At 38.5% G+C, this 12,059-nt stretch overlaps 1 protein-coding gene across 1 annotated transcript in view; it reads left to right on the plus strand.

The window, feature by feature from the left end:
* Positions 1-12,059, plus strand: part of LOC125159789 (ankyrin repeat domain-containing protein 26-like) — a 212,382-nt gene that overhangs the window by 180,703 nt on the left and 19,620 nt on the right. Inside the window, exons 35-38 of the mRNA XM_047848411.1 lie at positions 2,433-2,503; positions 2,834-2,927; positions 7,315-7,367; positions 7,708-7,801. Of these exons, the coding sequence (XP_047704367.1) occupies positions 2,433-2,503; positions 2,834-2,927; positions 7,315-7,367; positions 7,708-7,801 (312 nt within the window). The remainder of the gene's footprint in view (positions 1-2,432; positions 2,504-2,833; positions 2,928-7,314; positions 7,368-7,707; positions 7,802-12,059) is intronic.

A 12,059-nucleotide genomic window follows, 5' to 3' on the forward strand; every position in this document is an offset into this window, starting at 1 on the left:
GTTAAGTTTCTCAGGATCCACATAAGAGTGAAACCATATGGTATCTGTCTTTATGACCCAGCAATAGCACTGCTAGGAAAGTAATGATTTTTGAGTGCGTGGTTGAGATGTTGTCTGTGAGCACCTAGATGGAAGAGCGAAAAGTACACGTGGCCTAGGTAAAAGGGCCAAAGCTGGAAATGTGAATTAGAGAATCTGGTTTTGAAGCCTTAAAAGCAATTCAAAACACAGATAGCAAGGGGCAAGGACTTAATGTCAGGGGTTGCCGTCCTTCAGAAATAAGGTGTGGTTAAAAGAGCAGAGGGAGGGCATGGTCATTTTTCTCAGCTGCTGCTGAAAAGTGAAGCAGGATAGAGACCTTAATAAAATTAAAAAACAAAAAAGAGGTTCTTGATGACCCTCAAAATGTCTTAGTGGAATGATAGGAGTGAAAGTTAGATTTTAGTGTAAAAGAAGGAAATAAGTGAACAAACCTTGAATCTGTGGATGAGACGATACATTAAAGAATGTTCAAGTCCACTGCAAGGGGAGAAGCAGCGTGATAGATGGACAAAGCTTCAAAAGTTAAGCAAATGGTTAATAGAAAAGGAGAAATTGAAATACTTCTTCCTTAATGCAGCTGGTGCTGTGATTTACAGATGTGTAGCACTTTACCAACTGCAAAGCTCTGGGGCAAGCTTTTCTGATATGTTGTTACCACAAAGCCTTAATCTCCTCATCAGAGTACCTGCTAAAGCAGCCTAATGTAAACAGTGTGGGCATGAAATGATTGAGGAACTTTGGTTTAGCAAGACTCCATTATCTCCGTGTCAGTGGCTTTCCCTTGCGTCTGATGGTCATGTAAAGCATCTATTACTCAATGTAAGAGGTGCTATTTGTACCGTAGTCCGTGAGTATTGTCCACTGAGTAGTATAGAGAGGGAGTTAGTTAAAAGTATTATAAGCGGGGGGAAAAAAGTACCGTTTGCTAGTGGCATTGGCAAAAGTTGTGTGAAGTACTGAGGAGAGATTCTGGGCCTCATGCTCCCCATTTGCTGCCACTTGCGGTGGTATGAAGAATGACTTCAGTATAATTTGTATAGGGGACCACTTGTATTGGCATGCCACCTGCCTTAACTATCTCATTGTATTGGAACGCAAAATACAGCAACAGTAATCATGCTAAATGCATACACTTAGAGCTGACTATGTGCCACGTACCCTTCTAAGTTGTTCACATATTATTTCCTAATTTTATATTCCCAAGATCCCAGTGAGGTAGATCCTATTATTATTTATTTTTCAGATCACTTTTATAAGATTCTTTATTTTGAGAGAGAGAGAGAGAGAGAGAGAGAGAGATTGTGGGAAGAGCAGGTAGGGAGAGAGAGAGGGGGGGGGGAGAGAGAGAGAGAGAGAGAGAGAGAGAGAGAGAGAATGCCAAGCAGGCTCCTCGCTATCCACGCAGAGCTGGATGTGGGGCTCAATCACGTGACCCTGAGATCATGTCCTGAGCAGAAATCAAGAGCCAGACGCCGACCCGACTGAGCCACCCAGGTACCCCAGTAGGTGCTGTTATTACTTTCGTTTTACAGATTTAGAGACTGAGACACGGAAGTTTTAGGTACTGTGCTTAAGGTCATACAGCTCATAACCAGCAGAATTGGGAATTCAGACCCAGGCTTTCTGGCTCCTACTAGGATACTGCTTGTCAAACTCTTCCATGAAATATCTCGTTGTCACTGAAAACAGCATGTTCAGTTTCATAATCACGAGAACAGCAATGTCATTCACCTATGTGAATGTTGAAAATCATAGTTGATATGGTGCTTGGAATATGAAAACAGAAATGTTTACCATAAGGTAATTTCCTATATTTCCTCCATTTGACCAGTAGATACATTTGTATTTTTATCTCATCATATATAATTTAAAACCATTAACAATGTTATGTTTTTGTAGGAGAGTAAGATTGGTAAACTATTCTGTACCAGTATTGAAATGTTTTCGGCTTTGTAGGCCATAGTCTCTGTTGTAGAAGCTGAACTCTTTTGTTATGACCTAAAAGTAGCCATCATTCAGCATGTAGAGGAGAGTGTGGCTGGGTCCAATAAGATTTCAGTTACAGGGGTGCTTAGGCGGCTTAGTTGGTTGAGCGTCCTGACTCTTAATTTCCACTCAGGTCATGATCCCAAACCCCACATCATGAGACCGGTCATGAGACCGAGCCCCACATCAGGCTTCACCCTGAGCTTGCAGCCTGCTTACCTTTTTCTCTGTCTCTCCCTCTGACTCCCTTCCCACTTGTGTGTGCTCTCTCCTTCTCTGTCTCTCTTTCAAGTATAAAATAACAAAAAAAAAAAAAAACCACAAAAGCATTTAGTTACAGAAACAGGTGATGGTGTTCAACTAGATTGACAGTATTTAAAAGTATTATTTTTTCTTTATTTTAGTTACAAGAAGCACAGGAACGACATGCAGAGGCCGAAAGATACGCTGAGAAGATTAAAGATCATATGCTAAAGTATAATTTAAACCTCACAGAAAATAACTTGTTTATTTATAAAGCAGATAAGGAGTGTACTATGAGAAATGTATTAGTTATGCGAGTATATCATTGTTAAGCTGGATACAAATTCCAGCTTTGAGCTATTTTGAAATGCAAAATTTTGGCATCTTATCTCTCAATTTTGCACCATTACCACAAAACACAATGAGAAAATTGGCACAATTGCCAAATCATCCTCTTGATACAATTTTAAGAATTTCTGCAATACCCTCACTTGTTCAGAAATTACATGATACAGTTTTAAAATTATGTGTGAGAATAATTATCTTAAGATCTGCATTTTAGGCTAAAGGTTAAAAATGCCAGGCAAGAAGCAACCATCAAACATCAAGCGGCCCAAATTCAAGATCTTCAGAGCAACTTGCTAAAGGCAAGTTTGGTAAGTCGATCTCTTAATGATTGTCCTGAAAAGGAATCCTTATGTCACTAGTAGTAGTACATAAGAATGTTTTGGATCATATGGAAATTTTCACTGATCAAAATATTTGGTTGATATTGTTTCTGCTTGCTACTAGTGATGTAATTCTTCTATGTAGATGAAGTTGATTGAATTCATAAAGCAATGATGTTTGTAGTGAGATTTAAATAAAAATATTGTGAGAATCTAAGAAGAGCAACATTTTGTATATACCACAGTGAGCATTTGGTTTAGTCCTCCTTTTGGCTATTGTATATAAAGGTGCTGTGAACATTGTCATACAGATGTGTGAGTCCCTGCTAATATTTTTCAGCGTGTTTCAAACGTCCCCAGTCTTTGAGTGATCATTTCATCTGGCATTCTGACTTTCTGTTGTAAACCCAACCCTTCAGTGAGATTTTCAGAAAGAGTTCTTTTAATGATGATATGTTGTAATTTATAATTACAAATTTGCAACTTATTCTCTTCATCAACAATGACTAGCAGGTCATTATGCAAACGTCCTTCCCAAAGAATAGCCTTTTTACTTTGTTGGATTTTGTAAAGGAAAAGAAATGCCAGTGAAAAAGGAGAAATGGCTGCTCTGTCAGGGCCTTACCTAGTAACATAGTGCTCCTACCATTGAAAGTTCAGAAACTCATTTTTTTTTCCATTCACTTGAGTTAATCAGCCTTTCAGAGATTTCAGAATTCAATTTCAGAAAAGACTAATGTGCCATTCAAGATTCTAATTTATGTAGTGAAACCACAACTGTTTTCAAGTGGAACAGTGAATTTCATCCCACTCTCACCCTCCTTTGTAGGATTCTCATTGTACATCCTAAGTGGGAGCAATGAGGTAGATACACTGACCAACTCGTTTCTGTCAGTCACAAAAGCTATATAATATACATGCAAGTTTCATTAGGCAGCTATACCCGTCAGGGGAACTAGAATATTCTGTTGACTGGTCTTTTTTATGACTAAAGGGACATTGAAAACTACTTTCTTTTCTATACGTCTTATTAATGAGTCGCATTGTAATAGGGAACTTTTCATGCGAGTAATATGACACTCTGTTGATCAGTCTTTTATGAATGAGAGTGCTAGGCATTGTCCTGCTACTGTGTCCTAAAGAAATCATTAAGGTCTCAAAAACTAAAATCTGTAAGGATATCCGAAACTGATGAAGCTTATTAAAGAATAACGAGGGATTTTCTGTACATCTCTATAGAAAGGAATTAGGGTTATGGCATGAAATTACCTGCCACTTTAAAGTGTTCCGTGTGAAACAAAAACTTAGATAGCTTTCAGGCAACTGAGTCCATAGCTCTGACTTCTCTAGAAGGTCCTTATCTCCTGAATCCCCAAACCAGGGGCTACCTGGGTGAAGATATTTGATGCACACAATTTTGAGGTGAAGAATCTGGATTGGGAAGAAGAGGTAGCTCTAGCCAACTTAACCTTCCTAACAATATAGTCAAGTATGGGTCTGAAAGGAACTTCAGAAGACCTCCGTAAGTTGAAATCTCTATGGACGAAGAAATTACTCAAAAGGAAACAAAGGCAAACCAGTGATCATCCAGCCCTTGTGATAAATGTCGTGTTATAAGGAAAAGCGAGACAAAGTATGCTGGTCAGCATCCTAAGGGTAAGGGTGCTCCCTAAGACTCAATAAGAAAAACACACTCAAAGTAACACCGAAAAGAGTCCAAATAAAATGTACACGATTAGCTGTCTACAAAGGTACTCCATGTCAAGTAATGATTTTTTTATATGAAATTTATCGACAAATTGGTTTCCATACAACACCCAGTGCTCATCCCAAAAGGTGCCCTCCTCAATACCCATCACCCACCCTCTCCTCCCTCCCACCCCCCATCAACCCTCAGTTTGTTCTCAGTTTTTAACAGTCTCTTATGCTTTGTCTCTCTCGCACTCTAACCTCTTTTGTTTTTCCTTCCCCTCCCCCATGGGTTCCTGTTAAGTTTCTCGGGATCCACATAAGAGTGAAACCATATGGTATCTGTCTTTATGACGCAGCAATAGCACTGCTAGGAAAGTAATGATTTTTGAGTGCGCGGTTGAGATGTTGTCTGTGAGCACCTAGATGGAAGAGCGAAAAGTACACGTGACCTAGGTAAAGGGGCCAAAGCTGGAAATGTGAATCAGAGAATCTGGTTTTGAAGCCTTAAGAGCAATTCAAAACACAGATACCAAGGGGCAAGGATTTAATGTCAGGGGTTGCCATCCTTCAGAAATAAGGTGGGGCTAGAAGCGCAGAGTGAGGGTATGATCATTTTTCTCAGCTGCTGCTGAGAAGTGAGGCAGGATAAAGACTTTAATAAAGTTTTTTTTGAAAAAAGGTCCTTTATGACCCTCAAATTTTCTTAGTGGAAGTTAGATTTTAGTGTGAAAGAAGGAATAAGTGAAGAAAACTTGAATCTGTGGATGAGATGATTCACTAAAGAATGTTCAAGTCCACTGCAAGGGGAGAAGCAGTGTTATAGATGGAGAAAGTTTCAAACTTAAGCAAATGGTTAATAGAAAAGGAGAAATTAAAATCTTTCTTCCTTATGCAGCCGGTGCTGGGATTTACAGATTTGTAGCACTTTACCAACTGCAAAGCTCTGGGGCCAGCTTTTCTGATATGCTGTTACCACAAAGCCTTAATCTCTTCACCAGAGTACGTGCTAAAGCAGCTAACGTAAACAGTATGGGCATGAAATGATTGAGGAAATTTGGTTTAGCAAGACTCCATTATTTCCATATCAGTGGCTTTCCCTTGCCTCTGATGGTCATGTAAAGCATCTACTACTCAGTCCAGGCGGTGCTATTTATATTTTACTCCGTGAGCATTGTCCACTGAGGGTATAGAGAGGATGTTAGTTGCAAGTATTATAAGAGGAAAAAAAAGTACTGTTTGCTAGTGGCATTGGCGAAAGTTGTGTGAAGTACTGAGGAGAGACTCTGGGCCTCATCCTCCCCATTTGCTGCCACTTGTGGTGATATGAAGAATAACTTCAGTATAGTTTGTATACGGGGCCACTTGTATTGGCATGCCACCTGCCTAAACTATCTCATTGTATTGGAACGCAAAATACAGCAACAGTAATCATGCTAAATGCATACACTTAGAGCTGACTATGTGCCACGTACCCTTCTAAGTTGTTCATGTATTATTTCCTAAATTTATATTACCAAGATCCCAGTTAGGTAGATACTATTATTATTTATTTTGAGATTATTTTTTTAAGGTTCCTTATTTTGAGAGAGAGAGAGAGAAAGAGAGAGAGAGAGAGACAGATTGTGGGGAAGGGAAGGTAGGGAGAGTGAGAAAGAGAGAGAGAGAGAGAGAGACAGAATTCCAAGCAGGCTCCTTGCTGTCCACGTAGAGCCCGATGTGGGGCTTAATCACGTGACCCTGAGATCATGTCCTGAGCAGAAATCAAAAGCAACACACTGAACCGACTGAGCCACTGAGGTGCCCCAGTAGGTGCTGTCATTACCTTCATTTTACAGATGCAAAGACTGAGACATGGAAGTATTAGGGAGTGTGCTCAAGGTCATAGAGCTCATAACCAGCAGAATTGGGAATTCAGACTCAGGCTTTCTGGCTCCTACTAGGATACTGCTTGTCAAACTCTTCCATGAAATATCTCGTTGTCACTGAAAATAGCATGTTCAGTTTCATAATCACGAGAATAGGAATGTCATTCACCTATGTGAATATTTAAAATCATAGTTGATGTAGTGCTTGGAATATGAAAACAGAAATGTTTACCATAAGGTAATTTCCTATATTTCCTCCATTTGACCAGTAGATACATTTTATGTTTATCTGATCATATATAATTTATAAACATTAACAACGTTATGTTTTTGTAAGAGAGTAAGTTTGTTTAACTATTCTGGAAGAGTATTGAAACATTTTCGGCTTTGTAGGCCACAGTCTCTGTTGTAGCAGCTGAACTCTTTTGTTATGACCTAAAAGTAGCCATCAATCAGTGTGTAGGGGAGAGTGTGGCTGGGTCCAATAAGATTTCAGTTACAGGGGCACTTGGGTGGCTTTGTTGGTTGAGCGTCCTGACTCTTAATTTCTGCTCAGGTCATGATCCCAAACTCCACATCATGAGACCGGTCATGAGACCGAGACCCACATCAGGCTTCACTCTGAGCTTGGAGCCTGCTTATGAGTTTCTCTGTCTCTCCCTATGACTCCCTTCCCCATTTGGGCGTTCTCTCTCTCTGTCTCTCTGTGCCCCACTAAGTAAAAAAAAAATAATAATAATAACATTTGGTTACAAAAACAGGTGATGGTGTTTTACTAGATTGTCAGTAGTTAAAATTATTTTTTTTCTTTATTCTAGTTGCAAGAGGCAAAGGATCGAGAGGCAAAGGACATAAGATATGCGGAGAAGACGTAAGATCATATGCAAAAGTATAATTTAAACCTCACAGAAAATACCTTATTTATACAGCAGATAAGCAGTGTAGTACGAGAAATATACTTGTTATGCCAGTATATTATTGTTAAGCTGGATACAAATTCCAGCTTTGAGCTATTTTGAAAGGCAAAATTGGGGATATTATATCTCTATTTTGCACCTTATCCACAAAACACGAGAAAAATGGCACAATTCCCAAATCTTCCTCTTGATACAATTTTAAGAATTTCTGTAAGACCCTCATTTGTTCAGATATTATATGGTATTGTTTTACACTTATGTGTGAGAATAATTATCTTAAGATCTGCATTTTAGGCTAGAAGTGCAAAATGCCAGGGCAGAAGAAACCATCAAACAACAAGCGGCCCAAATTCACAATCTTCCGAGCAACTTGTTAAAGACAAGTTTGGTAAGTTGGTCGCTTAATGTCTGTCCTACTGAAAAGGAATCTGTATTTCACTAGGAGTAGTACATAAGAATGTTTTGGATCACATGGAAAGGCTCACTTATCCAAATATTTGGTTGATATTGTTGCTATTTGCTACTAGCGATGGAATTTTTCTATAGAGATGAAATTGATTGAACTCATAATGATGTTTATAGTGAGATTTTCATAAAAACATTGTGAGAGTCTAAAAAAGCAACATTTTATATATACCACAGTGAGCATTTGGTTTAGTCCACCTTTTGGCTACTGTTAATAATGCTGCTGTGAACGTTGGCATACGGATGTGTGAGAGTCCCTGTTAATATTTTTCAGCATGTTTCAAACTTCCGCACGCTTTGAGTGATCATGTCATCTTGAAATCTGACTTTCTCTTGTAGTCTCAACCCTTCAGTGAGAGTTTGAGAAGGGGTTATTTTAATGATGATTTGTTGTAATTTGTAATTACAAGTGTGCAATTTATTCTCTTCATCAAGAATGACTAGCAGGTCGTTATGCAAACGTCCTTCTCAAGGGAATGGACTTTTCTCTTTGTTGGATTTTGTAAAGGAAAAGAAACGCCAGTGAAAAAGGAGAAATGGCTGCTCTGTCAGGGTCTTACCTAGTAACATAGTGCTCCTACCATTGAAAGTTCAGAAACTCATTTTCTTTTTTGACTCACTTGAGTTAAACAGCCTTTCAGAGATTTCACAATTCAATCTCAGAAAAGACTAATGTGCCATTCAGGATTCTCATTTATTCATATGTAGTGAAACCCCAACTGTTTTCCAAGCAGAACACTTAATGTCCTCGCACTCTCACCCTCCTTTGTAGGATTCTCATCGTACATCCTAAGTGGGACCAATGAGGTAGATACACTGACCAACTCGTTTCTGTCAGTCGCAAAAGCTATATAATATACATGCAAGTTTCATTAGACAGCTATACCCGTCAGGGGAATTAGAACATTCTGTTGACTGGTCCTTTTTGTGGCTGAAGAGACATTGAAAATTATTTTCTTTTCTGGACGTCTTATAAATGAGTCACATAGTAACAGGGAACTTTTCATGTGAGTAACATGACTCTCTGTTGATCAGTCTTCTATGAATGAGAGTGCTAGGCGTTGTCCTGCTACTGTGTCCTACAGAAATCTTTAAGGTCTCAAAAACTAAAATTTGTAAGGATATCCGAAACTGATGAAGCTTATTAAAGAATAACGAGGGATTTTCTGTGTATCCCTATAGAAAGGAATTAAGGTTATGGCATGAAATTGTCTGCCACTTTAAGGTGTTCCCTATGAAACAAAAACTTAGATAGCTTTCAGCCAACTCAGTCCATTGCTCTGACCTTCTCTAGAAGGTCCTTATCTCCTGAATCCCCAACCAGAGGCTTCCTGGGTTGAGAAATTTTTTGGTGGGGCGGGGGGCGTTACTCTTTTTGTTGTATCTTTAGTTATATATTTTTTTAAATTTGCATCCCAATTAGTTAGCATTTAGTGAAGCAATGATTTCAGGAGTAGATTCCTTAATGCCCCTTGCCCATTTAGCACATCCCCCCTCCCACAACCCCTCCAGCAACCCTCAGTTTTTTCTCCATATTTATGAGTCTCCTGTGTTTGTCCTCCTCCCTGTTTTTATATTATTTTTGTTTCCCTTCCCTTTTGTTCATCTGTTTTGTCTCTTAAAGTCCTCATACGAGAGCAGTTATATGATTTTTGTTTTTCTCCTACTAATTTCACTTAGCATAATACGCTCCAGTTCCATACACGTAGTTACAAATGGCAAGATTCCTTTTTTTTTGATTGCTGAGTAATACTCCATGGAATGAATATATATATATATATATATATATATATATATATATATATATATATATCTCGCATCTTCTTTTTTTATTTTTTTAACGTTTTACTCATTTTTGAGACAGGGAAGACAGAGCGTGAACAGGGGAGGGTCAGAGAGAGGGAGACACAGAATCTGAAACAGGCTCAAGGCTCCCTCCCAGCTGTCAGCACAGAGCCCAATGCGGGGCTCGAACCCACGAACGGTGAGATCGTGACCTGAGCCCAAGTCAGAAGCTTAACTGACTGAGCCACCCAGGAACCCCAAACATCTCCCTTTTAACGTGATTATTATCCATTTCTGTACCGTCTTTAAAGAACTAATCCATTCTTTTGCCCGTTTTTATATTGGATTCTCTTTTCATTATTGGAAGAGTTATTTAAATGTCCTACATGCAAATCCCTTAGTAGATATGGGATTTTCAGGTATTTTCCCCTATTTAGTCACTTGCCTTTCACTTTCTTGATGGTGATATTTGAAGCATAGTACTTTTTAATTTTGATGAAGTAAACTTAATCTGCTTTTGTCTTTTGGTGTCATGTCTAAGAAATCATTGTCAAATCCAGTCACAAACATATACACATAAGCTTTTTTCTAAGAGTTTTATCATTTTAGCTCTTAGATTTTAAGTTAATTTTGTATATATGCTATGGGGTAGAGGTCTGATTTTATTGCTTTGCATGTGGATATCCATTTGTCCCAGTACCGTTTGTTACAAAGGCTAGTCTTATTCCATTTAATTGTCTGTCACCCTTGTGGAAAATCAGTTCACTATAATGTGAGAATTTATGTTTAGATTCTCAATGTTAATACATTGATCTATATGTCTGTCCTTATGCCAGTACCATAACAAATTTTATGAAAACTTTTTCCTAGTTATCTTGCAAATTAACAGTCACTTATGTAATAATAAAAAGTCAATGCAGTAGAACTAAACTTTGCTCCTATAGAGAGTTTTGTTTCTTGAAGGACCCTTTTGCCAGCCTTTGCCTTGCTGACCCCATGACTCGATGTGAAGTCAGGCTCAAAAAGATAAAATGCTCTTTCTTTAGTGTGTTCAGACTTCTATTTATTTATTTGTTTAATTTATTTATTTATATTTATATATTTTTTAGAGCGGGCACAAGCAGGACGAGGGGGTGTGTAGGGAGAGAAAGAGAGAGAGAGAGAGAGAGAGAGAGAGAGAGAGGAGAGAGAGAGAGACACGAGAGAATTTTAGCAGGCTTCACACTTAGTGTGGAGGCTGACAGGGGTCTTGACCCCATGACCTGGGATCATGACCTGAGAGGTTGAGGCAAACTTTTAGTGTCTCAGTCAGTGCTGCCCACTTTCATTTCCATCAAATCTTGGCCATAGGATCTCTTGACTCAGTCTACTAACATTTACTTCATTATATTTTATTATCTCATTATAATGCATAGACTCATCCATAGTTTTCACCATCTAGGAAGGAAAAGATTAACTCTAGGCTATTCCTCTTTCCTGTTAAGCCATCTTGCTAACCCATCATCTTGCAATTCACAATGAGATCCTCTTCTGACCTGGTTCTTGTGTGTAACACTGGTGTTAATCCTGTTCTTGGCACAGATCATACTTTCTTGGAAAACACAGCAGCCTGTTTCCCTTCTTTCACTTGAATAGAAAGATATGCTTAGCTATATGTTTTAGCTCAGCGTATAATTAATGGAATAAACATTATATCATTAAAACAATACAGCTGTACAAATTGCGGTAGTATTAAGTTGATTTATCAGAGACAAATACTAGATTGGTAATTTGAATGACAACAAACTTTTGAAGCCAACTTGTATGATATGGAGAAGCATTGTGGGACAACACAAAGATGAAGTGATCTTACCTTCCCACACAAACAAGGTTGAAGTAAGGTAAAGGAGAATGTGGAGTTAATTTAAGTAGTGCTAAAGGACAATACATTTGTTTTGCTACTGAAAAGATGAAAAATGATTCCATGACATTCTCTTTATTTCCTCACTGAGGAAAGGAGAATGAAGATTGAGTATTCAATGGATTAAAAAATACTCAAAGCTTCCTATTTCCTTTCATTGAAATCAGACCAAAGGCCCAATTTTGGTTATCAAATCGACTCTTTCTAGTTTTTCAACTATTGTGCTTCAAATTGTAGGTCTCTGTGCTTCTACCTTAACCTGAGGGGACATTCTAAAGAGGCATTCCTGTCTACTTGTAAGAATTGTTGGAATTGAAGGGAATCTTAGAAAAAGATCTTAGAGACAGGAAGATGGCAGAGGAGTAGGAGGACTCTAGGCTTGCCTCATCCCACGAATACAACTAGATAACAATCAGCTCACCCTAAAAACCCCAGAAATCGACCTGAAGACTGACAGAACAAACTCCACAACAAAAGGGAGAGAAGAGGCCACATC

Source organism: Prionailurus viverrinus, unplaced genomic scaffold (genome assembly GCF_022837055.1).
Source record: "Prionailurus viverrinus isolate Anna unplaced genomic scaffold, UM_Priviv_1.0 scaffold_62, whole genome shotgun sequence".
In the NCBI taxonomy this organism is placed as follows: Eukaryota; Metazoa; Chordata; class Mammalia; order Carnivora; family Felidae; genus Prionailurus; species Prionailurus viverrinus.